Here is a 27,964-nt window from a genome sequence, read left to right as displayed (position 1 = left end):
TTATTTTTTATAATTTAGAATATTTAATATGTGGTCAATATTTTGATATTTTAATTTTTACTTATTATTTAAAATATTTAAAATGTAAGTATGAACTTTTTGAAACTGTTTTATTTTATTATTTACACTGTAATATGATTTTGGAAAAAATAAGTATTTTTATTAAAAAAATTGATTTCACTAAATGGATGACGACAGGGTGGGGATACCTGAACCGTTTGGGTCAGTTTGAGTTTTAATTCTCCATCCCTGTTTGGGTTTGGGGCGGAGAATATGGATTATTTGAGAATTCGGGTTTGGGTTAGGGCATGTAATAACCGACCCCGACCCGCCCATGTTGCCATGCTTACTTCAGAGTCTGAGAACTTCAAAGCAAATTGATCTCTTACAGAGTCTGAGTCTTGAGAGTCTGAATCTTAGGTTCTTATCCTCCAGAGTCTTTATCTTCAAAAGGTGACTTTCTTCAGAGTCTGGTATTCAAAAGTTGACCTTCTTCAGAGTTTGGTTCTCAAGTTCTGATCCTTTAAATTTCAGATCTTTTATATTCTTTTTAAATGTTCATTTTCAATACCGATACTAAGTTTATATCATAAATTTTAGTATATAGTCTTGCACGTCTGAACATATATTAGTATTCCCGCTTATTCTTTTAATACTTTGTTATCATCAAAATCTTAGAGATGTGGTACAAACTAATTTTTTTTCCAACATGGACTTAGAGTTGCAATTTCAAATTTTGACCTTAGTACTTTTACTAACAAAGACATAGTCCATCCTAAAGCAACATATTTTGACTAATGCACTTTTTAGTAAAACATTTAAGGACATAGATGTAAAGTTTGACATGACCACAAGACAAAAAGCAGTTTTTGGTTGTTTGCAAGCCACACATGCTCACGACTTTCTCCTTAATATACATATTGATGGACTAGGCCAACATATATCACTGGTGTAGTATTATACTATCTTAAGATAACGCCTTATGATTCTTTTATTTCATATTGTTAAGGTTTGTCCTGTTTGTCGTAATGCGTGTTTCGATACATTTAAGGAACACACAATTCATTGTAGGGAGCTTCCAAGATTCGAATACTAACACGACATTGTCAAGGATGTCCTATTTGATATATTTCTCGGCGGATGGAATATCTTTGAAGAAATATACACCTGCGAATTTCTTAACTGATCCACATGAAGGTAGATTGACACTTAGACCAACAAATATTCTAGTGTATGGGTGAATATGAGGTAAACATGCGTGTGTCGATTTAACCGGAGTTTTTCCACTAATGTGACTGAGGATTAGGAGGTTTACTATGAGACATGTAGCCCTCAAAGCTGCTTAATGTAAAGTGGTCAAACATGAAAAATCATGTTCTGACAACCAAGATTCTTTCATACTAATTTCCTTTAACATTTTTGTTTTTCTATCGCCAAAAGTAGTTGATATTTTACAAGAGAGTTCATATTTCAATGATTTATGGATAACAATGTTGTATCTACATAAATGTAATTTTTAAAAAAAATTAATTTTGCCATCTAAAAAAGAATAACAGCCCAACCTATTACCTATTCTATATCAATATGTGTAAACTTTATTATATTAAAATTAAAATATTAATAATTTATTATTATTATAAAACGATTTCTTATTTAGTATGAATTGTTGTTTTTTATTTTTATTTATATCATCTATTTAATACAATAAATATTATTCATAAAATATATATTTTATTTTGCATGTTTTAGTAAAATTACTATTAATTTATGGTCTACTAAACCAGATAGCTAGCGTGGTGAAAACCTCTTAAAAAAATTATTATCTTCCTCTTTAATTTATACTCCGTATATCTTTCTTAATAATATGGATGAATTCATTAACTAAATCAATTATTTGGATAAAAAGTACAATTTTATCTCTTATCCTGTTTGTTTTTTATTATAAAAAATTTAGTAATAAAAAGAAGTACTCCATAATTTTATCTCTATCCTGTTTGTCTTTTAATGATTATAATTTTAAATTGGTTAATATAAATTTAATACTCACTCATAGTAAGAAGAAAGCGACTTTTCAATAATCCATGACACAAGCAATAACGTTTTTTAATAATCTATTTTTTGTTGACTGTAAAGAAAAAGTTACCTATCTTACTCATAATGGTAGATACTACTATAAATAAAAAAGGTTTTTATTACCAATAAAAGAGAAAGAAACGATTGAGAAGATAGGAATATGTAATTAACAGTAATGTAAATCCTAAACGAAACAGTCAAGTCTCGTGTGAGTCAGTAAGTATTCAGCATTTCTTCTTCTTCTTCTTCTTCTCCGTTGATCGAATTCACTGTAAGACCCAAGCTCTTGTTAATTCAATCAATGTCATTATTTAATTCTTATTAACTTATTATCAATTCAATCTACGTTTTCTTTTCTGTTCAACTCAATTTCACGATTTAATTTTTTAGGAATTTGATGTGTTTTCCTTTTGTGACGATGGAATTGATTTAGGTTCAACAATGTGATCTATATGATGATGATAGTGATAGGATTTTGCTCTCAAATTTGTTTTGATTTTTTATCAATTTTTAATTTGATTTCAAATAACCTGTTGAGTGTGATTCCGTCAAATTTAGTTTATAATATCTAAATTCCGGCCTTTGGATTGGATATTACTATGAAAAAACGGAATAATTTATCTTCAATAAAGGATTTTGTAATGTGTAGTTATCATTCATGATTCAGGTTTATCAAGAACTAAATCTGCATTGCAGTGTTGCAAGTTCTGTGTTTAGTTGGAGAATGTATGATAGAGGTTTATGATTCCTTTTATATTTGAAGTAGAAGCATGTTTTGTGCACGGGGCTGTACTTTGGTTGAAAGCGTGCCGATTTTTGGTTTGGTAATTCACAGTGCAGAAGATAGTATTGCGGATAAATCTTATTGAAACAGAATTTGCCAATAATCTGGAAGCTCAAATTGTTTGGTTGAGTCTGAATATAGAATTGATCAGATGGGCAAGGAAAATGAGCCGGATATGAAAAAAGAAGTTGGGGATGATGGTTCCTCGCGTGTGGAGACTGGGGATTTAGAATCTCGTTCTCGAATTAGTCTGGAGAGGGAGATGGGATTGCCATGTTGTCGCGTGTGCCAGTGTGCTGAGTCTGATAAGCGAGGAGACGCTGCACTAGAGTTTTTGGGCATCACTCCGGTTATAGAAAGCAAGGGGGAAGTAAAGTCTGATGACCAGGGAATTCCAAAAGATACGCCTGGTAACCGAAATGTCAAAAGCAAATCCGGGACGATGGAATTTGTAGGCCCTGATGGGGAGGTTTTCATATGTAAGAATGATAGCGATTTGGAAAATGGTTTATCTCATGAAGATACGTTACTAGAACTTGGTTGTTCTTGTAAAAATGACATTGCTTTGGTACACTATGCTTGTGCACTCAAGTGGTTTATCAATCATGGATCTACCATTTGTGAAATATGTGGACATATAGCAAATAATATCAAAATATCTGACTTCAACAAGGTTGTTGGTTCTTTGAAAGAGTATGAAGCGTTGAGGGAAAGAACTGTCAACGGAGATCCTGGTCCTGCACAAGATCGTCCAAATACTACTGTGGATCCTGATGCCGTGGCTGCTATCCGTAGGCAACGGTTAAGTGAAATTGCACTATGGTTTTGTCCTCATAATAGCAGTAACTTTAACGATAATAGCAATGTGGGCTCAGTTTCACAGCTTGTTTCTCAGCAGCCTTTGAATATTTTTATCGAAGAGGCTGGCCCCGAACAGAACACTGCAACTAAGTGGGCCGTAGAAGGTACTGGGATCCTCCTTGCTACAGGGCTGCTTACCATCACCCTTGCATGGCTTATAGCTCCTCGTGTTGGGAAGGTACATAAAATCAAATATTAATTGGGATATTTAACCAAACTTGCTAATATGTTTATATGAAAGATTTTGCTTAGATATTTTTTCTCTGCCTAAATGTGCCCTTATATGCATGCCTAGACCTATAGCAGCTTAAATTTTCGGAACATTATAATGATAATAATACAGGCATTGAGCTAGGCGTGATGTTTTAAATGACTATCCTTCATTTTCCAACCCAATTCGGCAAACTCCTAGGCAAGGGGATCAATTAACTAACATTTTCCTCCATCTAACCACACCCTTAAGATTTAATTGAGAGCCATATTTATGTATACAACGAAAGGGTTGATCATATTGAAATTGAATGGTCCGATTTTGGTTATGGTGTAGGTTCTGGAACACATTCATTTTTATGCTTGCTACAATAAGTCATTCATTCATGTACCATCCGAATGATATCAACTAAAACAGATATTGGTTTCTGCTTTGTAACTTGCAAGAATGTGCTAGAGGGCCATGTCAACGTAACGATCACTAACTTACTCTAACTCTTGAATATTTATTTCCCTTTTGGATTTAGTGACATAGTGGATTAAATTTTGGGAGAACATTTGGGCTGGGAATATTTATCTTTATAGGCCTTTGATTTCCTCTCCATTTTTTATCCCTCTACTTTGCATAACCTGCCATTAGCTGCTTCTGTTCTATTCTATTCTATTCTATTCTATTCTATTCTATTCTATTCTATTCTATTCTATTCTATTCTATTCAGGGGTGTGCTTTTCTAAGGATATCTGAATGACAGTGAAAATTGTGAACTACATTCCTCTTTCTTCCTACTAGATTTTGTCTTTCAGTCAATTATGATAGGAGAGTTAGACTCTGGACTTCTATGTAGAGTTACTTTTTCAAGAGATACACATTTCTAGTCTTCAAAATTTCCTTTTCGACAAACCTATTTGGAAGCCCAAATCTTCTATGAAGATAAGTCTTTTGATTGGACGACAGTTCATATTAAAATTAATACAAACACTTGCAATTTTGTTGGCCCGGCATCCTTTTTCTTGTGATATGTGCAAATCTTGTTAAGAAAAATATGCCACTTGTTTCTGTAATGCAAGGCATGTTACTTTCCTTTGGAACTGCCTTTTTTAAGTTTTGCAGGGCAGCGAATGTGGGGCTCAACCCCTGAAGGCTAAAACAGTTTTCTAATAGTTAACAATCAACAATAAAAGGTTTGGGGTAATATTGCAAAGGCTAAAAATCTGAAGCGTGTCTTATTTGACTATCATTTAGTTTGTGTTGTCGAAGCATAGCGCTTGTATGTTTAAGGGTGCTTCTGACCCCAAGCTTGTTTGGTGGCTCACTGAGTCATGACTACTTCAAGAGTTACTGTTTTGGATGGGAAAAGTGATGACACACTTTTATCATTTCATAATTATTTCTTACTCTTCTTTGTATATAAGTATATGTGTGTGTGTTTCTTTAAGGTATTTTCTTATTGTTTGTATCAGGGAATTGTGGTTATATGTATTATTGGCTTCCCTATTGATTGTGGTTAGAAGCACGTGCCTAATACTAATACTTCCGCCTATATTTGTTGTCCAGAAAACTGCAAGAAGTGGTCTTCATATCCTACTTGGAGGTGTTTGTGCTTTAACGGTGGTGATTTTTTTCCGCTTCGTAAGTATTTCATGTACCTTCCTTTTGAGCTCCCTTGTTATACTTTTTTTTGAAAGACATTTGGTTCAAATTGATTTTGTTTTGCTTGATTAAAACTTGACCACGCTTTTAAAAATAGTTGAATATAAAAGAAGACCGTGATTAAACCAGCATAGAACTTTTAATGTTTGGCTGGATTAAAACTATACCATGCTTTTAAAAATAGTTGAACATAATAGAAGACTGTGCTTATCTGTAACGGTTCATTGCTCAGCATATACATAATTGATCTGCAAATTTTTTCTTTCAATTCTGCTGCCAATCAAAGTCTAATTGTTTTTCTCATGTAATTGGTAATTGCAGTTTGTGCTTACCAGAATCAAGTATGGACCTGCACGTTATTGGGCAATATTGTTTGTTTTCTGGTTTCTTGTCTTTGGAATATGGGCTTCTCGGACACACAGTGCCAATACAACATGAACATGATCCCTTGGTACAAAGCTTTACCATATTTGTTTAGTCCTACCTCCCTATTTTCCCTTGGCCCCTGCCATCTGTTTTTTAACTCTTGTTTTATTTCCTCGGCATCTTAAAATTTTTGTGATTATTCACTATGAAACTACTAAAGAGTCTATTTGTTAGATTTTCATATTTGTGGAATGTAAAATAATAATTATACGTTCTTTAGCTAGACTTCAAGTCGTACATAAATGTATACTCTGTAAGTACGATTATGAAAAATATCCAGACTCAATTAGTGGCACACCATTGGTAAAACGAGTAGCTATGGGAGATTGTTCCTGAGCTCGACCATCTCTTGCCCTTATATCAAAATGTTCATCCTGTTGATCGGCACTATCAGAATCATCATTATCATTGTCATCATCACCAAATGATATGGTGGAATGATACTCTTTCACTGGTGTTGGGTGATGTGTTGTTAATGATGTTTTAAATTTTGTTCCACACAATTATGAATATGATTAAAAATGTGCAACTAGGTGTGGAATTTTAAATATTTTTGCGGGTAGCTTGAGGATTGAGATTGTTGTGGCATGTCTCTGTGACATTGTATGTTGTTGAGATTGTGGTGTGTATTCTCAGAAAATGTCAAGTTGAGTCATGAATCCTTAAGAAACACTCGCAACTATGAAGAAATTTTGTGACTTTAGTTTATGTAAGTGTGACAGATGTTACTTTATAAGTTGGTTTTATAAAGGTGACGTAGACTCATCTACAATTTCAAAATGATATTATATTCTGATTTAAGATCTTTTTAGTCATGTTTTAAGAGCCCCTTATCAATTATGTCTATGCACCAAATTCAATAGTGTTGGGAGTGTAGTTAAGAGTTTCACATTAAATAATATTTAGTTTAAACATTTTTTTAAGTGAGACCAATTTTGTTGGGTTGAGTTAAACTCTGTTAGAAATTGTTTCTAAATGAATTAGGGCTAGAATCATGAATGTGAGTATTTTTTAAATAGTATTTTAAGCACTCTCTATTTTTGTCTCACAGTCTATATGCAAGAATATTCAGGATATTTCAGCCTATTTGAAGTTTGCACAAGACAGATGAAAACTCGAATTTAGGAAAGAAACAAATATGAAATTTAAACAAGGAATATGAGATTTTGAATTCAAAACAATCTAATTATAGAATAAATGGTGTTGTTTCACAAGGTTGCAACCCTTGATAAAACACACCATTTACCAAGTGTTACAACTAGTCGTTGCGCGAAAAATCCCCAAGTGTAGGAACACTCGAAATACAATAGAGTCGTCATCGAACTTTATTTATTCTAAAAGGAAAGAAAAATATCGATAAAACCTTTAAAGAATGACGATATGGTCGTCGCAACCAAGAGTGAGTTCAGGAGTCAGTTATGCAAGGGGAATGTATTAACAATCCTCACATTTGTTGCACTCAACGAGACCCATTTAGTTATTTTTTGAAACAATGTTACTGTGATGTTTTTTTGCAATTCTTCTACTTATTGAGAATTATTTAAAAAAAGAAATAAAATGGAAATTTTTAGGTTTTTTATTAGGGTGCCTGACGAGACTTTGGATATCGCTCCTACGTATTCCCAGGTGCGATGGAGAACTCAAGGCTACGTAGTTCTCGGTAGCAAATATTTATGGATTGGTCGATTTTTGCGAAATATACTCAGATCATATTTGAGTGGAAAACCATTGTTTGCTACCCAACCATAGGAATAAGGAACGTTGTGTGTCTATCGCGTTTGAAATGGATAAAACATAATCCGGATTCTCGTAGATTATGCCTCAATCACATTCAAACAGACAACAATGCTTTCTACTCGCACATGGGAGGTATAAAGTGTTAGTTCAAGTTTCACATCAAAATTGATAAAGCATCATTCGTTTATGAAATGGTTTTCGGTCGCGCTAGGGCGAACAAGTTGTTTGATTGGTTAGATTTATTTTAAGGTGGGAGAAGAGCATCCTAACCACACGTTAAGTACAACTAGCAATCAAATTACTCTGGAAACATAGAGGATAAGTACGTCTAAATCATTCCTTTTTCATGTCTATTTTTTTATGAAATTTGTGAGACGAATAAAGTCACAAGTCTTTAGCGGGAAGCAAGCATGCTAACCACAAGTTAAGCGACTAGCAATAAAAAATATTCGAGAAACAGAGAGGATAAGTATGTCCTAACCATTCCCTTTCATCCCTTAAAGACCGAACTAAATTCGATTATTTAGCGTGTTTTGAACAGATGACAAATACTTGAACCACAAGTTAGATACGACTAGCAATCTAAATACTCAAGAAACGAAGGGAATACGTGGTGAGTTGTTTTTCCCTTCGATTATAATTAAAACTGAAGGAATATGTGGTTTTTATTTTTATAAACAATAAAACATGGCACGCCTTGGCATTATACTTCATTTTTTGGCTGATGTGAAAGTTTTGTCATGAAATGTATTATTTGTAGTAGTGGGTCGACTATGTATCAAAGTGGATTGTGGCGATAACCTCTCCTACCAACGACACATGAGTTGTAATTAAAATGTTTAATAAGAATTTTTCCAAGGTTTGGTGTCCCCAGATTGGTAATAAGAAATGAAGGGTCATACTTCATTGCTAAGAAGTTTGAGAACCTATTGATAAAGTACATAGTGAAACACAGGGTTGCAACACCCTATATAAAAAAATGTTGGTGAAAATTAAAACATATCTTTTATCCACAATATTTTTGAAGATTTGAATATGAAAATATAATATAAAGTTAGCTAATCAAGAAGATATAATACTTTAGATATGTTATTAGCTCCACATCCAAAATCACATCCAATATCTTTTCTAAATCTGAATAAGAAAATAAAAGACAAAAATACATGAGCTTAAATCTAAGAATCATCAAATCAAATTTAAATTTAGAAAATATAAAAAGGAAATCAAATGATTAAAGTAAAATTAAGACATTCTGGGTTTAAAGAAAAGTAAGGTGATACTATCGATCTAAGCTAAGGCTACAAATAAAAATATTAGGGTTTTAAAAACATAAAAAGGGGTAAATGTAAAAATTGGAATCTGTGTATGAAACTTATTATTACCTGGTTGAGAAAAAAATCTTCAGATCTGGTGATAACATATGAAGATGCAAAGAACAAATCATATGGAATATATGCATAACTGATGTTGGTGATGAAAGAAGATTTTAACAATTGTGAGAAGATAATCTGATTTAGTGAAACAACGATTTTAAGATTTGAAGAAGCGATTTCAAATCGAATGACTGATTGTGAATATTAAGAAGATGAGTATTACTATGGTAGTTGATTGAGAAAGGAAGAACACAGGGAAGTGGAGAAAGAACTATCAAGGAAACAACTATAAGAAACATTGAATTGCAAAGCATTGATAGAAGATGTGTGGATTGATTTGACAAAGGTTGATTTGCAACTTTTTAATAAAAATATGGGTTGGGGAAAGTGGGGAAGAAATGCATTTATTGATGAAATTTGATAACTAGAGAGTTAATAGAAACCATATGACATATTTGGTTGAAAAAAAAGTAAATTTTAGACCATGAAAATCCTTAATTTATGCATGTGGAGCAAAATAAAATAGGGACATAAGTGGTATTTACAGAGCATCTATTTTCCTTACTTATAATGAGGGTGTTGAATAATTTTTTCAATAGTTGAATATTTTCAATAGTGTGTTGAATATAATGTGGATTAATTGTTGTTTAATATATTTAACATGTTGAATGAGAAGGGAGAGAAGACCACATCATATACTTTGCAAAATCTTATGGGTTGTATTGATTATTTAGATTTTTCGTTTATCATAATTATTTGGGACAATTATTTTATAATAAATTATTTATTTATTTATTTTTATTTTCACCAAAATTCATCATTTTTTGTCTATAAATAGAGACTTGGTTCATTTGATTTTGACACCAAAAAAATCGACTTTTTTCTCTCTAGTTTTCTATTTAGCCTCCAATAAATTCTTTTTTGTAGTTCTAAACATCTTTTTAGTGAAATGGATCCCAACAATAACCCTTTTAACACTCGAAATTCTAATTTACCATATTGTATTGCATTTTTAATTTTTTTTTAATTTTATTTGCTTTAATAATGACTGTCCCCCTATATCTCGTCTTTATTACTTTTAAGGTAAAAAATTAATTAAAAATATAAAATTAAAAAATAAAATTCAAATAATTTATTAAATAAAAAAATTAACATAATTTATATAACTCTTAATTATTTTAATTTAATTTCAATTGATAATTTTTATTTAATATATAATTACAAAAACAAAAATGTAAAAGAAAATAAGAATATAAAATAAAAGTGATAGGATAGAATATTGAATTTTATTAAATAAATTCGTAAAAATTAAATGAGTGTTGAATTATTAGATAAGATGATGTGAAAGGTAAAAAGAAAAGATGTTAATTCCACGAACTATTATACATAGTCTCATAGGCGGTTCTTGGGCCCGGCCAGGGTGGGCACTTGCCCAGGCTCGGGCCCAGTAAATTTTATTTCTTTGCTATTTGCATGCCATATGTCTCATAGATATTGGTTGAAATATGTACTTGAAAAGTCAATGTTATTTTATTTTGATCTGGAAGTGACCATGGGCAACAGTAGAGAACACGTCTCCCACCCTGCATTTTCATCTTTAATTTATTTTATTTTTTTCCTTTTCCTTTTGTTTTACTTAAATTTCTTATTTTGTTCAATTTATTTTAATTAGTAGTAATTAAGATTTGTTTAGTATGGGTCTTGGACCAAAGTTATAACTAACTTTTATATAATCTCATTTTTTTAATTAGCATCCTCTTATACTTTCTATTTTATCTTTCCTTGTTTATTTTCAAATTTGTTTTATTTTATTTTTTCTATGTTTTTTATTCAATTAATTAGTATTAGTTAAACTTATTTCCATCATAAAAAAAAAAAATGCATTGATAATATAAAATATTTTTACACTGTCAACCAATCACCACCATGTATCCAATTAAACCACTTTTTATTTAAAAAATTCATTTAATGACATGGCTAATTGATAGTTTTTTATTGGATGATAGTGTAAAACTATTTTACACTGTCAGTGCACTATCATTTAACTCTAAAAAAATATTAAAAAAATTCTTTTACTAATAGTTTAACTTTTTTACTTATTAAATTAGTTTAAGTTGGTTTTTTCGCTAATCTTTATTTAGTTTAGATCATTCAATTATATTAATTTTAGTCTAGCTAATTAGATTAATATCATAGGTTTGTTAATTAGGTCATAAAAAAATGTGTTTCTCTTTACATTTAGTTCAAATATGAAAATAAGAAAAAAACATTTCTCCTCATTTAATTTAGATTTAGTTTCTTATTAACAAGTATTCAAAATACACCAAAAATAGTTTCCCTTTAGCTTAAGTTCTAATTAATTAGAAATTTTTTCACTAACTTAATTAAAAAATCAAGATCTCTTTTCATAAATAAAATCCACTAACCAATACATACGAACTACGTATACATAAAATGTGATGCTTTAGCGAGTCCTCTAGCTTTCAATTAACCATTTCCTAATTAAACCCTTGTACATATACTTTGTAAATAAATAAATAGAAGTAGAAATAAAAGCAAACATTTTCTTTGCAAGCACATTTACCCTAATCCTATGAGAGGTTTCTCTTGAGTACAAGGGAAGCGAGAGATGCCTAACATCTTCCCCTTGTTTAATCGACTCCCAAATCTAGAATCTTTCCCTTTTAGGTTTTCCCTATTGTTTCCTGTCCTTAGGACGAATAAACAATGGTGGCGACTCTGTGTATTTTGCTGGTCGTGACAATAAGCTTACTCGTCTTGCTGATATTTATCATGCAGACTTTTCTGTTGATGACCGTGAAACAATAATTGATCAACTTGACACTTATATTCTTCAAGTGAGAATAGATGCTTAATTATCCACTTATGAAGATGTTCAAAGTTTGGCTATGAAAAAAATGCTTAAGTTTTTGCCCAGGCTTAATAATTTTTCTAGCTTCGCCACTGCATAGTCTTAGACCAGCTCCAAAGCTAAGTTTCTCACAAGTTCCTCAATTTGTTTTCCACATGGCAGTTGCTTTTTGGCATACCCATTGCTACAGCTGGACATCGAGTAAAAGAGATACAACATTCTTATTTTCTGTTGTGGGACCCAATATTCATGTATAAAGTAAAATTGTTATAAAATTTATTATTATAAAATTTAATATGAATAAAATATTCATTTATAAATTAAAATTGTGGGACCCAATATGAGTTTTTTCAGAGTTGCACTATTGGAGTAAAAAATTAATTGAGTTGCTTCAAGCTGACGTGGCTTAATAGGTCCCACAAAGAACCTAAAAAGTATGAGTTCCTTTGAGTTCATCAGCTGGACATCAATATAATAATTAGATATTGAAACAATTTGCCATGTCATAATACAGTTGCATTGCAATGTAACTAGTCAAAAATTGTGGTACCCAATCAAATTAATTTATGAGGCAAAGTTGTGGGACTCATTAGAATTACACTAATAAAATAAAGGGTTAATACTACTTTACCCCCTGCCATATAGGCGAGATTCGACTTACCCCCCTCTAAAAAAAAATTTATTGGACAAACCTTGCAAAATAAAGATTCCATCAAATTTTACCTTGATCAATTTTTTTGGCCAAGATTCTTAGAATCTTGCCTACATGGCATTTTTAGTAGTGCTGACTGTACAGCACATAAGCAATGTGGCACAGTCAGCACTGCCACGTGGATTTTAATTTTTTTTAAAAAAATTTTTTTATTGATTTTTTAATTTTTTTTTTTTTAAAAATTTAATATTTTTTTTACGTTTTTAAATTTTTTTTTCCAATTTAATATTTTTCCAATTTTTAAAATTTAATATTTTTTTAATTATTATTTAAAATTCATTTTTATTATATATAAATTCGCAGGTACTTTCAAATCTGTAGGTAAATCCGCAAGTATTGTCAAATCCGTAGGTAAATCCGCAGGTATTGTCAAATTCGCAGGTAAATCTGCATGTATTTTTAAAGGTAAATCCGTAGGTAATTTTAAATTCGTAGGTAAATCCGCAAGTAATCCGTATGTAAATTCGCAGGTATTGTCAAATCCGTAGGTAAATCCGCAGGTATTTTTAAATCCGTAGGTAAATCCGCAGGTATTGTCAAATTCGCAGGTATTTTTAAAGGTAAATCCCCAAGTATTGTCAAATTTGTAGGTAAATCCGCAGGTATTGTCAAATCTGTAGGTGAATCCGCAGGTATTTTTAAATCCGTAGGTATTGTCAAATTCGTATGTAAATCCGTAAGTACTGTCAAATATTTTTTAAAAAACATAAAAAAAAATTAATTTTTTTAAAAAAATAATAAAAAAAAATTAAAGAAAATCAACAAAAAAAAATTAAAAAAAAATTAAAAAAATCAATAAAAAAATTAAAAAAAAAATTCCACGTGGCAGTGCTGACCGTGCCACATTGCTTATGTGCTGTACAGTCAGCACTACCAAAAATGCCATGTAGGCAAGATTCTAAGAATCTTGGTCAAAAAAATTGATCAGGGTCAAGTTTGATTTGATGGAATCTTTATTTTGCAAGATTTGTCCAATAAGTTTTTTTAGAGGGGTAAACCGATTCTCGCATATATGACAGGGGGTAAAGTAGTATTAACCCTAAAATAAAAATTAAATAAATTATGTTGAGATGATATGGTTGGTGGGACTCATAAAGAACTCAAAAATGGGTTGCAGATGTAAAATGGACTGCTTACCATTGTCGCCAATCGGCCAAATATGCTTTTGACACATGCAAATTGTGAAAACATAAACACAAAGTCCCTTTTCTTTTCCAACAGTTTTGTCTTCACCTTACTCAGAATTGCACAATTCTTTCTATTGAGCCGTCCCTATCTATTTTTTTCAGTTATTTTTTCGAACCACGTGTACCACACACATTCTAGCCACTCCTTCTTTCCACAAAACATACTGTTTAGTTTACTCATGGAATCAGCAAAGTTAGGTCATCAAGGTTCACCTCATTTTCACCAACAAAGTTAAATGCAAGTCATGCAAATTCCATGTTACTAGTAGTAATTTCTAGTTGAATACTTATAAGACATCAATTTTTATGATCCTAACCGACTACCACGTCCCAAGTTCTTACCATGAAAACCCTCTCTCTTCCGCCGTTGCTTGCTCCTCCTCCTAGGTACATTTTTTTTTTTTAATTCTCTACTTTCTTTACTTCTATTTCTCTAATTCATTAATAAAACCATTTCTTCATGATGATCAACAGTGCCCTACTTGGTAGCAGAGCTTTTGCAAACACTTTAACTTTAACCACAAAGTGTTTTCCCAAGCAACTTCATTTCCACTCTCGATGCGTTGTTTTCTCTACACACTCGTAAACACTCTCTTTCTCTTCTCTTTTTGATTTGCTTAACATTAATGATACTGTTTCTATTTGGTTTATATGTCATTTTTTTTGTGTTGTGAAGGACTTCTGCAACTCTGTCTGTGGACTCTGAAGTAGAAAAGAAGCAAGTATTTGATGGAGACAAGGCCTCTTTGCTTGTTAGTGAGCTCAGAAAGAATTTTGATACAGGTAAGTCTAAGAGTTATGAATGGCGAATTTCCCAATTGGAATCCATAGCTAAGATGTTGGTAGAGAAAGAGGAGGAAATTATTGATGCTCTTGTTAAGGACCTTTCTAAACCTAGAATGGAAGCATATATAACCGAGGTATATTCAATCAATTTTGATATATGTTTCAACTTGTATGGTAAATTGGTAATCATCTTAGCCTTACCATCATTTTAAATGCAGATTTTCCAGGTGAAAACTTCGTGTAATGAAACACTTCAAGAACTGAAACACTGGATGAAGCCTGAAAAGGTAATACCAAAGAATGAGAATGATTGTGACTCAACTTGACTCTATTTGTAATACATTATCTTTTTTCTCCTTATTTTAGGTGAGTACTTCAATCACAACATTTCCATCATCAGCAGAGATTGTTTCAGAACCATTGGGAGTTGTGTTGATCATATCAACATGGAACTTTCCTTTCTGTATGTAGAACATGTTCATCTTTCGTGCAATCCTCGTCGATCTTCATCTTAATCACTGTAATCTAGCATGTTTTGATTAATGTCCCATATCTTGGAACTCTAGTTAGCTCCACTCTATCAGGATTTTGCAAAATAATTGACATTTGGTTGCTGGGAATCAATCAAAATTGATTTTATTTCTAACGAGTTCTCGGTTTCTATTTTAATGATTTTTCATCTATTCTCGGTTGCTGGGAATGCTTATACTATTCTAATTTATTGATTTTCCATCTTCTCTGTATCATTTCCTTTCCATTGATAAAGATTTTATCTCCTACCTTCAGCATTATCATTGGATCCGATCATTGGAGCCATTGCAGCAGGCAACACAGTGGTTTTGAAACCATCAGAAATTTCTCCTGCAACATCATCCCTTCTTGCAAGTTTGTTAGAAAGTTATCTAGACAATTCTGCTGTAAGAGTTGTTGAAGGTGCTGTTCCTGAAACAACTGCACTCTTGGAGCAGAAGTGGGATAAGATACTTTATACAGGTAATTTTTCCAATACCGAGTAGCATGCAACTTTGCCATAAGGTTTTATGCATAGTTGACAAATTTTACTCAGGTAGTGCCCGAGTAGGTCGCATTGTTATGGCTGCTGCTGCAAAGCATCTTACTCCAGTGATTCTGGAGCTTGGAGGAAAATGTCCAGCTGTTGTTGATTCAAATATCAATTTACAAGTAACATAATCTCTTGGACTTGTTATTTACACTTCCAAAATAACATTCTCACATAATGTAGTCATTTGAAATTTCAGGTCACTGCTAGGAGGATAGTAGCTGGCAAATGGGCATGCAATAGTGGACAAGCATGCATTTCTGTTGATTACATCATCACAAGAAAAGACTTTGCTCCAACACTTGTAAGATTGGCTCTATAGTACCAATATTCAGTATGATGTTACAGTATATCACTCTTTGACATGTTATCATTAAACAGATAACTGCTTTAAAAGATGGGCTGGAAGAATTTTTTGGGAAAGATCCAATCGAATCCAAAGACATGTCTCGTATTGTGTCTCCTACTCAATTTGCACGACTTGTGAGACTCTTGGATGAGGATAAGGCATCTGACAAAATTGTTTTAGGAGGTCAGAGAGATGAGAAGAAATTGTGAGTTAGCATTCCCATCATGGTTGTTAAGATTGTAATTAATCATTTGTAACAATATCATAACATCGATTTTCCCTATATATTGCAGGAAGATTGCTCCAACTATCTTATTGGATGTTCCAGAAGAAGCTATGGTTATGCAAGAGGAGATATTTGGGCCAATATTACCAATCATTACTGTTAGTACTAAATCATAATGGAAAGTGCATGTTACGTTTTTTATGTTTCGGATAAATCTAATTTTTTGTTATCTTTTCATCATATTTTTATAGGTAGACAATATAGAAGATAGCTTCAGTATAATAAAATCAAGGCCAAAACCTCTCGCAGCATATCTCTTCACAAACAATGAGCAGCTGAAGAAGGATTATGTCGATAAGATATCTTCTGGAGGAATGCTCATCAATGATGCTGTTGTGCATGTAATACTCTCTTTCTGAAATTTATAATACATGAAAATTTATTGAATTCTAACATTCACTTATTTTATAAATATGATCCTATTTTCATAAATCTCTTGTTCTCTGATAGTGCGTCAGTAGACAGAAAAGGAAACTTCATATTCTCTTTATTTGGCATCTTTGATTGGCACATACATAAGATGATTCGTCTTTGCTTGAAATGTTTTCTGAAGGATGGCTGATATAATGTTGACTTGAATAAATAATAAGTAATTCCATTGATTTTCGTATTCTTACACAAATTCATCAAAGGTAGAAACACATTCAGGTATGGTATGAATATTAAATGCTCAAGACTTCACTACCTAAGTTTTGTATAGGCAATCAATGAAATCTAAACCTGAAAATTAACTGCCTATGAAGGATAGACACTGGACACTACACTAACATGTTGAAATTGATAATTATCGGAGAAAAAAGTTATTGAATGTTACGGTATCAAATGTGTCGATGTTCGACATTGACACGTGTTGGACACCAGCTACACCTCTAATCCGTAGTGTCAGAGGTACATAGTAAACTACTCTCGTTCATGTATGGTCTAGACGGGAGATATTGGCATGCGTGATGACATTAGACTGACTTGTACAACAATGCTGGTGCAGGTTGCAACTCGTGGTTTGCCTTTTGGAGGAGTTGGAGAAAGTGGAATGGGCGCTTACCATGGAAAGTTCTCTTTCGATAGTTTCAGCCATAAGAAGGCAGTTTTATATAAAGGTTTTGATTCAGATCCATCCATAAGGTATCCACCATACACGCCTGAGAAGGCGAAATTGTTGAGGGCCATTTTAGATGGTAGTATTTTTCACATTATTCTTGCTTTGCTTGGATGGTCTAAATGATGATATGCAAAAGGGAAATGTAAATGTTATAATGTTCTTGTTCCCCCAGTCTCTGAAATGTGTCCTGCTCCTGCTATTTTTTGGTAAGGTGGAGGGCCAGAACTCAGAAGCCCCATAACTGTGAATAAATTTATCAACAAACAAGTGAATGAATTTTACATTAGTTATATATTTTCTAAATAATAATTTTCCGTATACAAGAATCATCCTGTCAAAAAGAAAACTATGTAAGAATCATGGCATCATGCATAGTGTGACTTAATTATTGAGAAAAGGCAGGCCAAATTTTAGATGCAGTAAAAGCAAGGCGAACATTAAGAGGAGTAATGCGAAGGCCGAATGGTACTAAACAAATTGACCATGAAATGCGCTCACCGAGCTCTTATTTTTAAGCCCCCATAACTCACACTTATTACCAATTTTTTTTTTTATAAAACTAACTAAAACTATATAGAGATCAAAAAGGACAAAGAGAGAGAAAATATCAAAATAATATTGTATTATCTTTTTCAAAAGTGTTCTTTACATTATAATTTTTAATAGGGAGTAGGAAGATGAAAAAGAGGAATAAGGATGAACATCTACTTTAATCTCTATTCATAACACTCTCATTTGGATGTTCATTGAGAATATGTCTTGTTAAAATCTTATTAGAAAAAATCTAGTGGAAAAAAATCTAGGGAAGAAAAAAGAGTATAATATTCTTTCATTTCTCCCCCTCAGCAGCTGAATGGTCATTTCTTCGATGATGACCAATCTTTTGTACTTGATTAAAAATTCTACTTGAGAGTGATTTTGTTAAAAGGTCCGCAAGGTTATCACATAAACATAATTGTTGGATGCTTCTATCACCACTCTTTTGAAGATCATGATTAAAAAAGCACTTTGGGAGAAATGTGTTTTGTCCGGTCTACTTTAATGTAATCATCTTTCAATTGAGCGATGTATGCAGTATTATCTTCATATATGATCGTTGTATTTAATTTTTTAGAAGATAAACCACAAGTATTTTGTATGTGCTGAATTAAAGATCTCAACCAAACACATTCTCGACTTGCCTCGTGTAATGCTAATTTTTTTGCATGATTAGATGATGTTGTTGTTGTGGTTTATTTCACCGATCTCCATGAAATAGTTGTACCCCACATATAAACAAATAACATGTTTGTGATCTGCCATTATGAGGATCTGACAAGTAAACAGCATCTGCATAACCTGTTAATTCGAATATGAATATTGGTATAAAACACATGTTTATTGTACCTCTAAGGTAACAATGTATATATTTGACTATGTTTCAATGTCTTCCTGTAGGTGAAGAATTGTATCTTGCTAATAAATTTACAACAAATGATATATCAGGACGTGTATAATTAGCATGGTACATTAATGCTCCAATTGCACTGAGATATGGTACTTAAGAACCAAGCAATTCTTCATTCTTTTCTCGAGGTCTGAAAGGATCTTTCTCCACATCTAATGATCTAACAACCATTGGAGTAGACAACGGGTGACATTTATCCATATAGAATCGTTTTAACACTTTTTCTATATAGCCTTCTTGATGTACAAATATTCCTTTGTCCAAATGTTTAATTTGCAAACCTAGACATAATTTTGTCTTTTCTAGATACTTCATCTAAACTCTTTCTTTAAACAATTCATAACTTTTGGGAGCTCTTCAGGAGTTTCAATAATATTTATGTCATCCACATAAATAGCTATTATTGCAAATTCTTTTCCTATTCTTTCTATAAAAATACAAGGACAAATGGAGTTATTTGTATATCCTTCTCTAAGCAAATATTCACTGAGACGATTATACCACATTCATCCAGATTGTTTTAGCCCATAGAGAGACTTGTTCAATGTTATGGAGTAGCTTTCTCGAGATTCGGAGTTGTGTGCATATGGTATATTGAACACTTCAGTGAGTTTCATGTGAATTTCACTATCAAGTAAACCATATATAAAATGTGAATTGTAATTTGAATATCTCTCCTTCATGATCAATTTCTTTTAATTCAACATACAATGACTTTTGTAATCTTGAAATTTGATTGAAGTAAACTTCAACATTTTTCTTTTTTGGTAAATTTTTATCTTCATTAAAACTAAACCAATATAAATGATGAATATCTTCTTCGCAATTTTCTGTTTTTTGACGATGACAAAATATATTAATAGAGTTTTTGTTTGATAATAAAAGTCCAACTAAGATAAAGTTCAGCCTCCAACTTAAATATTTAAATTTGCTAAAATTAACTCCATGATCCTATCATGAAATTTGCTTATAATATAGGAGGGAATATTAATATGAATAAAAAATTAATATAAATGACTCAAATACATCCAAATCAAATGTGATTCTTTAAAAAATTAATTTGATTAGGTTTTTAAAATGACTCAAATACATTCAAATCAAATGTGATTTTTTTACAATTTTTCATTTAATTAGATTCGATTAACAATTTTTTATTAGGTCGGTTCGGTTTTTTCGTCCTTCCCAACCCAATCAGCTCTAGACAGCTGATCTAGAATCACTATTCAAGAATATTAAACCATAAAATGACAAGTAGCAAAAGTCTAAGACAAAATAAATTCCATTAAACTTATTTCATTTTTTTATTACTTGTTTTGTTGTTTTTTTGGGCCATCATTTTCAGAGAGCTCATAGAAGGAGTAGGGAAGAAGTTTCTAGGAAATAAACAATCACACAAAAGCCTCAACACTTGCCTATTAGCCATTGCTTCCATCTCCACTTTTTCTCTTCACATACTCTCTTAATTATATTTATTTATTTATTTTTGTTTTTCTACAATAGAATTCAAAGAGTGCTCATAACATATAGAATCTTTGTAAGATTCATGAGTGAAATTAAGAAAGGGATAAAAAAACATAGCAAAGAAAGCAATCCACTTTCTAATGTTGAGTTTATTCTCTCCTTTCCTTCATGAATAACAAAACCAATTATTTCCAACAAGAATCATTAATTTTAATATTTAAACTCAACCACACCATTCTTCAATTTTTTTCATCCATACATTATTAAAGATAAACCAAAATAAATAAATAAATAATTTTTCTTCATTACTAGAGAGATCAGAGAAGAAAAATAAGATGAAAATATGTAAGGTGAGATTGAGGTTGATATTGGTGGTTACAGTGATGATGTTAAACTTGTCTTGTTGTTCAGCTTGGTTTGGTAATAAACGCAAAAGTGGAAGAAACTCAATTTTACCAGGTGAATCCATGTCTTCAAGGACAAGTCTCAGGAACCATGCTGCTGCTGGTTCCTCAATTGTGTTCCCTATTTATGGCAATGTTTATCCTGTTGGGTATGATAATAATTCAGTTCTTTTTATGTTTCTTATTCTGTTTCATGTTTTGTGATTTCAATTTTATCATGTTTTTCTGTTCATTTTTGCAGATTCTATAATGTTACTCTCAACATAGGTCAACCACCAAGGCCTTATTTTCTTGATGTTGACACCGGTAGTGAACTCACATGGCTTCAATGTGATGCCCCTTGTTCTCAATGTTCTGAGGTAATAATATTACGCGGAAAAATCGCGCAACAATTGTTCTCAATGTTATGTTGATTTGAATTTTCTGATGAAAATTTTCAGACACCTCATCCACTTTACAAACCTAGCAATGACTTTGTGCCGTGCAAGGATCCGCTCTGCGCATCCTTGCAACCCAATGATGACTACACATGTGAAGATCCTAATCAATGCGACTATGAAATTAAGTATGCTGATCAATTCTCAACCCTTGGTGTGCTTCTCAATGATGTCTATCTTCTTAACTTCACGAATGGAGTCCAACTTAAAGTTCGGATGGCGCTCGGGTTTGCTTACTTTGCAAACTATTCTCTTGCATGATCTGTTATGTATCATTGTTTAGATGTTGATAGAATTTATCTAATGCGCGTAATTTTCGATTATACAGATGTGGATATGATCAGATTTTTTCACCTTCTTCTTACCATCCGTTAGACGGGATACTTGGACTTGGAAGGGGAAAGGCTAGCTTGGTTTCACAGCTGAATAGTCAGGGCTTGGTGCGAAATGTGATCGGACATTGCTTAAGCTCGCGAGGAGGAGGATATATCTTCTTTGGAAATGCTTATGATTCTTCTCAAATGAGTTGGACTCCAATTTCGTCTATCCATTCGTTAGTATACCCCGTTCTCATTTCACACAATCCACATTTAGTATAGTGCCTCATAACTTTTTGATATCGTGTCAGGGGAAAACATTACTCGGCAGGACCAGCTGAACTTGTTTTCGGAGGAAGGAAGACTGGTGTGGGAAGTTTGGATATTATTTTCGATACCGGAAGTTCCTATACTTACTTCAACTCTCCGGCTTACCATGCACTGATTTCTTTGGTCGGTTAAAATCATTTTTCACTAATACTTAGAAATAATGTAAGCAAGTAACTAAGATGACATTTAGTTCAATTTTTTTAATGCAGGTGAATAAGGAATTACATAGAAAGCCGTTAAAAGTAGCTCCCGATGACCAGACTTTACCAATGTGTTGGCATGGTAAAAAACCTTTCAGAAGCATAAATGAAGTGAAGAAATACTTCAAGCCACTAACACTTAGTTTCGGCAATGGTGGAAAAGTTAAATCTCAGTTTGAGATTCCTCCTGAAGCTTATTTAATAATATCAGTGAGTTATATAACTTTTCTACATTTTCTGTGTTTGTAGACTGCTATAGTATAGTAAATAATAGGAACATTTCATGTGTGAATGCTAACATTTTGTTTCTGCCAGAACAAGGGGAATGTTTGTCTAGGCATTCTAAACGGTCCGGAAGTAGGATTGGGTGAATTGAACCTAATTGGAGGTATGAATTTAGTTACATTGTTACTAAATCATTCTGGATAATATTCTATGAAGCCTGACACTAATAGTAATACTAGCACATATATATTGATAAATGATCCATGAACTCTGAATTATGTTAAGTAAGTTTTTGTATTTGTTTATGCAGACATATCCATGCTAGACAAAGTGATGGTTTTCGACAACGAGAAAGAGTTGATTGGATGGGGACCGGCAGATTGCAATGGTGTTCCAAAATCCAGAGATGTCAGTTTATGATCATAAGAACTACATAATTCAAGCATTCATATGAATTTGACAGTAGAGAAATAGATTAATGCAGTTTATAGAGTTGGTGATGGTAAAGTGTAAACTACTAATGTCTTCATGGTGTAGAGATATGTATGCTTATGATTTGTGTATAGTATATTGGGGCAGGGTATTATGTAGACGGTATAGTATTAGCTTCTGATAATTACAGAAGTTATTATATTAAGGTCATTTCACATGAAAAAACTTGAACTCGAGATAATTGAACTGAATTAGTATTTAAGAAATTTGAGATCTTGAGAGCATTACACTTTGGAGTTTCAAATCTTCACCAATGGACCAACTCCTGAGTTATACCAATGAATTAACACTATTTATATATTTAAGTTGTCAATATAATCCTTCTAAAACAAATACATTAGATTATAAAATGAATATATAACAAACATATTAAAAAAATTCTACTACAAGAATCCTTTCATGTTAACACTACCATATACCCCTAACATGACTAATTGGATCTAGAATTGAGATCATTGTGCTTATTGTTTTAGTTACAAATAATGACCCCATTTCTAAAACTTGAACCATACAACAAATGAATATCAACCCAAATAGAACAGTCCCTAGTAATCACCTACCCAAGAAGAACACACATGCACCATTATCATCTCCACTTGAAGTTGCAGTTAGTAGTTGCGAATGTGAATGTGATTTTTGTCTACAACCAATTTAAAATACCCATGGGACCCTTCCTTTTTAGGATCCCCATCCTTTAAACCCCACGACCATGACCTATTTTCATCACTACTCAAAATAACAAAACTAAATTACTTTGGTAGGTACGTAAACACATCTTGCCAACCCGAAAGTTGATTCATTTGATACTGAACCTGAGGGGCAAAAGGGTCATCTTCCCCATCATCCATAAAATTCAACTGAAAATCAAAGGCCGACACTGGATCAGGCCCAAGAACAAATTCGTTCCATTTCGGCTCACTTTGAACCTCCTTATCGCACGTGACATCCGGCGAAACCACGTGCTCAGAACAGCTTGAATCCGTGTGAAAGCGTGGCACCGAATCTGACGTGTCAGTATATAACTGCTCGTTAACAATCCTGAAATCATCGTGACCGTTCGTTTCGATCTTAGGCTTCGTCTCATTCTCAAATTGAACTTCCTCAGAAAACATTGATGATGCTTTTGTATCGTCATTGTATTTCTCAATCTTCCCTTTCTTGTTGTATATTCGACACAACACCCAATCATCTAGCTGTAATTAAAAAAAAAAACAAAATAAATTAGATATCTATTTCATTTTTTTCATCAATGTCATGCATTTTTGCATCTGATGATTCTGCACAGTTATCAACGGAGCTTGATATAAATATAATTTATTATTACATACTCTTAAATTGTGGTTATTTTTTGATGCGGATCTATCAACGTTTGCAAGCCGATATTCATGCATGATCCAATTAGTTTTAACACCTTTAGGAGCTTTCCCAGCGTAGAAAACCAGTGCTTTCTTAATTCCAAGCGGCTTCGGCTTTCCAATCGGCTTATCGGCTCCCGTGGCTTTCCAGTATCCGGTTCCGGCCGCCCGGTTCGGTCGTGAACCGTTTGGATATTTCCGGTCCCTTGGAGAGAAAAAATACCACTCTTTCTCACCGTAAAGAGCCATTTCTGTTTACAAAACCAAAAAATATAAAATTAGTAACAGAATTTATTAAATTTAAATTTTAATTAATTTAAGGTTGTTAAAAACTAATTACCTGGAAGATGCCATGGATCAAACTTATACAAATCAATTTCTTTGATAATAGGAACAGCAATTGGGAGAGAAGCACACTTTCTACATAAATAATGATTCACAAGCTCATCATCAGTAGGGTGAAATCTGAACCCAGGAGGTAACTCTAATGCACCTTGCATTCGCGAACCGTTGTTTAATAATATCTTGTTGTTGTTGTTGTTTTTGATGATGTTCTTGTTGATGCTGTTGGTGTTCGAAGTTGTAAGAAAGGAAGAAGTTATGGTTTTATAGGATGAAGAAGAAAGAGAAGAGTCAAAAAGGTTGATTAAAAAAATACACGTGGGAATGAAATTAGTGAAGTCGGGGGAAGGTGTATTATAGAGCAAGTAAGTCACAAAAAGAAAGTCCTCGAAGTTCGAGCCATGTTTTTTTTTGTTGATAAAGGTGAACGCAGACAGCACGTGGCGAGACGTGAATGGAGGATGGGACACGTGCGAGGGACTTTTTTTTGTGTCACTGCTTGCGTCACTAGCATAGCCCGGTTTTGGTAAAATGGTTGACTGTTGTTGTGGCTATGTTTTTATTTGGAGTCGACATGTTGCTGTACCTTGTATTTATTTTTCCTAATGCTCTGCATCTCGTTGTGGTCTGTCCAAGTGTTCCCTACACCACATGGAATATATTTTATTTTGACCGTTTATTCTAATTTTAACAAGATTTCTGTTATTTAAACACAGGAGTTCACACACTTTTTTACCTTATATCCATAAGTACTTAAATTTTTACTAAGTTACTCAACAACACATCCAACTCAGTTCACCAAATAGTAATACCCATATTTTCAAATTAAATTCCATATTTTTCATGTCATAAACAATTGGCGCGAGCTATTAAACAATTATTACGTGCTCTTATTTTTAATAAAGCGCGTCAATTGGATTTAAATGTCCTTTATTTTATAATCTTTTAGTTATTTTTATTATTTAATTATTTTTATTAGTTAATAAATATAATACTTTTAACAAATTATTAATTAACAAAAATAGCAAACAAAAATACTAATATAATATAATTAAAGTTGGATTATAAATGTGATAATCTTTTTTTTATATATATTATGATAAACTGCGGTAAAATTCTCGTTCGATTCTCCTGATTTTTTAAGGTGTTGTTTATTGGTATTTTTGATAAATAATAATGAGTTTTAGTTAACTTGTAGGATTAAACTCGAAAATCCTTAAAGACACTTTATGATAAATATTTTGAGAAAATGTGATAGTGTTGTAAGACTTCCTAATGCAAATAACTAATTAGTAATGATTTAAATCAAAAATCAAAACGTCAGAGGGAAAACCAAAGAGTATCATCCCAACATCTATATAACTTCATTTCCCTTTTCCCTTATGTTCCACCACTTTACTCTTTTTGAACACTAAGAACTTTCATCTTCCGCAACCTCCATTCTTACATTTTTCTTCTACTCAAGTTCTAAAAAAAAAAAATACATCTTCTTCCGGTATAGCGAAGCAACCTCAAATCCCTTCTACTCATGATATTCAATGTCTCGTCTATTTTAGCAATAGCACTTACATTCCATAACCACCAATAAAGAAGGAAAAATGATCATTTGGGCTTCCCAGGTACTAATTCCCTTCCCTATTGCCGATAGTGTTCATACATTCTTGGGTCCTTTACCCATATCGTCTGTAAAACTGGTAAATTGAATATTTTCTTTCCTTGTTTACACTATTGTAAGCCTCGTGCATTTGAAGACAAAAGGTTTGAACTAGGGTTCATGGACCAACATCACCATGGATTCCATTTTTCTCCTTTTACTAATAGTGAAAACTATTTCAATTGGTTGAGTATAGTGGAAAAGAAGAAAGAAAAAATATGGCGAGATAAAGACATCTTCTACCTAAGTATTTGGATTGTGCCACATTCATTTCTTCTATGTCACAATTTGTCAATCGAAGTCATGAACCAAATTGGTTCAGAAGAGATTTTTCAGCTTCTTCACCTGAAAACCAATATAAAGCTCCTGACACTTAGGTAGCTTTCCTTAAACCTACTGTCCCATCAACTAGAATTTCGATGGGCAAAACTAGCCTGGAGCTTCTTAGTTATCAACCAAATTTGATGGCAAGACAATTTAGTTTTAGCCAATTCTTACCAAGATCACTTTTTACTAATGAAGATAAAATCTGCTTAACTAATACCACACTAACGGAGAAAAACTACAAAGCACGTTTGGACTTTCATGCCCAAAAAGTCATTAATATGAGGCCTTTCGAATTTGAAACATCTTACCTCTATACCAAAGAATTCGAAGAGTGGTAGATAGAATATCATAACGATGTTATTATAGATCACTTAATTGTTCTGCAACATCCGACCAAAGCTTTTTCCTCTACATAAAAACAAACCAAGAAGAAAGGTCGAGGTTCGCACATCAAGGAGATTCGAGCTTTTCAAACTTACTTCTAAATTGTGTATAATCCTTGCCGACTTAGTCCCATTATTCATCAGACGAATTTTTATTTAAAACAAAAATTACTGAAAATATTCTAAATATTAATTTTCCTTCTTCCATAAATATCTATCTTTGAATTTGATTTCGAATTTCATCTTACCCACTTGTGAACTTGGCTTTGCTTTCCAGCTGCCACTTCCAAAATGATATTTTTTGGGGTCTTTTTCAGACCTAAACAAAGAATTAAAAAATCCTATCTAGAGAGTGATTTCGACTAAGTATCCATGCACAACTATCCAGGGCCTTTCAGATTCGAACTCAAACATGTTCGAGTCAGATCTACCATTCTAAAAGGTGAGTTATCGAAACTCTCAAAAACTCACTAACTCCTCTTTTATGTTCATACTATTTACTTGTGTTGAAATGTTGCAGCTCGAGCTTTCACTCCCCCAAAAGGGTTGAAGAAGAAGAAGCTTGAATCAGCTGAAGGATGTGAAGAATTTGGCCCAATACTTGGCCAGTCAAAAGAGACGAAACAAGTATTTTTCCTAACTCTTTGTTCTCTATATGTTAACTTTCTTAAATTTTTATTTACCGTACTCTTGTATTTCAGACTCAGAAAAGGGAAAGTAGCTCAATTGCTACCCCAAGTCGAAAAAATACAAAGAAAGAAACATCAATTGCCCCTCTGGATAGCGAAGAAACTCGGGTTTAAACCTACTATTCGACCTTCTTCTATCTCTTTTAACTTAACTCTTTATTATACTAACAATTGTAAATATTTCAGTCTCAAAAAAGAGCCGAAGAGAAAGATAATGATGGGAGTGATGATAACGAGGAGGTTTCCACTTAATCCATACCTCCCAAATATTAGAGCAACTGGCAAGGCGAAGCTGAAAAACTTAAAAAAAAACCAAAAAAATAGAAAACTCGAGTTTACAAAGCTAGTATACAAGAGAGAGCAAAAATAACATTGGTTCTTAATATTGATGACGAAGAAGAGGAAGAAGATACTCAACTAACTAGAAAGAAAACA

The 27,964-nt window shown here is 32.6% G+C and overlaps 4 protein-coding genes across 6 annotated transcripts; 3 read left to right on the top strand and 1 right to left on the bottom strand.

Annotated features, from left to right (window-relative positions):
- Positions 1-2,192: 2,192 nt before the first annotated feature.
- Positions 2,193-6,371, top strand: LOC131602906 (uncharacterized). Of its 2 annotated transcripts, none has more exons than XM_058875126.1 (4): positions 2,193-2,344; positions 2,741-3,896; positions 5,484-5,558; positions 5,901-6,371. In XM_058875126.1, the coding sequence occupies exons 2-4, from the start codon at positions 3,009-3,011 to the stop codon at positions 6,015-6,017; spliced, it is 1,080 nt and encodes a 359-aa protein (XP_058731109.1). In that variant the 5' UTR covers positions 2,193-2,344; positions 2,741-3,008; the 3' UTR covers positions 6,018-6,371. The 2 variants fall into 2 exon arrangements, with proteins under 2 accessions (XP_058731109.1, XP_058731110.1); XM_058875127.1 differs by having other exon boundaries at positions 2,203-2,289.
- A 7,634-nt stretch (positions 6,372-14,005) lies between these two features.
- LOC131607643 (aldehyde dehydrogenase family 3 member H1-like) lies at positions 14,006-18,062 on the top strand. 2 transcript variants are annotated; one of them, XM_058879621.1, is made up of 12 exons: positions 14,006-14,273; positions 14,361-14,468; positions 14,563-14,806; positions 14,891-14,959; positions 15,039-15,135; positions 15,459-15,665; positions 15,754-15,854; positions 15,932-16,036; positions 16,114-16,286; positions 16,375-16,465; positions 16,559-16,708; positions 17,353-18,062. In XM_058879621.1, exons 1-12 carry the CDS (start codon positions 14,230-14,232, stop codon positions 17,587-17,589), a joined length of 1,626 nt encoding a protein of 541 aa, XP_058735604.1. In that variant the 5' UTR covers positions 14,006-14,229; the 3' UTR covers positions 17,590-18,062. The 2 variants fall into 2 exon arrangements, with proteins under 2 accessions (XP_058735604.1, XP_058735602.1); XM_058879619.1 differs by having other exon boundaries at positions 14,007-14,273; positions 15,739-15,854; positions 17,353-18,058.
- A 2,218-nt stretch (positions 18,063-20,280) lies between these two features.
- LOC131602904 (aspartic proteinase Asp1-like) lies at positions 20,281-22,985 on the top strand. Its single transcript, XM_058875123.1, has 8 exons — positions 20,281-20,927; positions 21,020-21,137; positions 21,219-21,442; positions 21,544-21,768; positions 21,844-21,985; positions 22,072-22,272; positions 22,378-22,450; positions 22,598-22,985. The coding sequence occupies exons 1-8, from the start codon at positions 20,710-20,712 to the stop codon at positions 22,705-22,707; spliced, it is 1,311 nt and encodes a 436-aa protein (XP_058731106.1). The 5' UTR covers positions 20,281-20,709; the 3' UTR covers positions 22,708-22,985.
- Positions 22,986-23,148: 163 nt separating this feature from the next.
- Positions 23,149-24,851, bottom strand: LOC131602905 (NAC domain-containing protein 2-like). The gene is made up of 3 exons (XM_058875124.1): positions 24,475-24,851; positions 24,108-24,385; positions 23,149-23,972 (listed from the first exon to the last, which is right to left on the bottom strand). The coding sequence occupies exons 1-3, from the start codon at positions 24,632-24,634 to the stop codon at positions 23,529-23,531; spliced, it is 882 nt and encodes a 293-aa protein (XP_058731107.1). The 5' UTR covers positions 24,635-24,851; the 3' UTR covers positions 23,149-23,528.
- Positions 24,852-27,964: the final 3,113 nt, after the last annotated feature.

The sequence above is a fragment of the Vicia villosa genome, linkage group LG5 (genome assembly GCF_029867415.1).
Source record: "Vicia villosa cultivar HV-30 ecotype Madison, WI linkage group LG5, Vvil1.0, whole genome shotgun sequence".
In the NCBI taxonomy this organism is placed as follows: domain Eukaryota; kingdom Viridiplantae; phylum Streptophyta; class Magnoliopsida; order Fabales; family Fabaceae; genus Vicia; species Vicia villosa.
The sequence above is the reverse complement of the archived record's forward strand: the minus strand, read 5'-3'. Positions and strand labels throughout refer to the sequence as shown.

Coding starts and splice junctions, on each gene's coding strand:
- LOC131602906 (XM_058875126.1), top strand. CDS start 3,009: ATGGGCAAGGAAAATGAGCCGGATATGAAAAAAGAAGTTGGGGATGAT. Junction 3,897..5,483: donor TAGCTCCTCGTGTTGGGAAG/GTACATAAAATC, acceptor TTTGTTGTCCAG/AAAACTGCAAGAAGTGGTCT. Junction 5,559..5,900: donor TGGTGATTTTTTTCCGCTTC/GTAAGTATTTCA, acceptor TGGTAATTGCAG/TTTGTGCTTACCAGAATCAA.
- LOC131607643 (XM_058879619.1), top strand. CDS start 14,230: ATGAAAACCCTCTCTCTTCCGCCGTTGCTTGCTCCTCCTCCTAG. Junction 14,469..14,562: donor GTTGTTTTCTCTACACACTC/GTAAACACTCTC, acceptor TGTGTTGTGAAG/GACTTCTGCAACTCTGTCTG. Junction 16,466..16,558: donor CAATATTACCAATCATTACT/GTTAGTACTAAA, acceptor ATATTTTTATAG/GTAGACAATATAGAAGATAG.
- LOC131602904 (XM_058875123.1), top strand. CDS start 20,710: ATGAAAATATGTAAGGTGAGATTGAGGTTGATATTGGTGGTTACAGTG. Junction 21,138..21,218: donor CTTGTTCTCAATGTTCTGAG/GTAATAATATTA, acceptor GAAAATTTTCAG/ACACCTCATCCACTTTACAA. Junction 22,273..22,377: donor AAGCTTATTTAATAATATCA/GTGAGTTATATA, acceptor TGTTTCTGCCAG/AACAAGGGGAATGTTTGTCT.
- LOC131602905 (XM_058875124.1), bottom strand. CDS start 24,634: ATGCAAGGTGCATTAGAGTTACCTCCTGGGTTCAGATTTCACCCTACT. Junction 24,386..24,474: donor TGATCCATGGCATCTTCCAG/GTAATTAGTTTT, acceptor TTTTGTAAACAG/AAATGGCTCTTTACGGTGAG. Junction 23,973..24,107: donor AAAATAACCACAATTTAAGA/GTATGTAATAAT, acceptor TTTTAATTACAG/CTAGATGATTGGGTGTTGTG.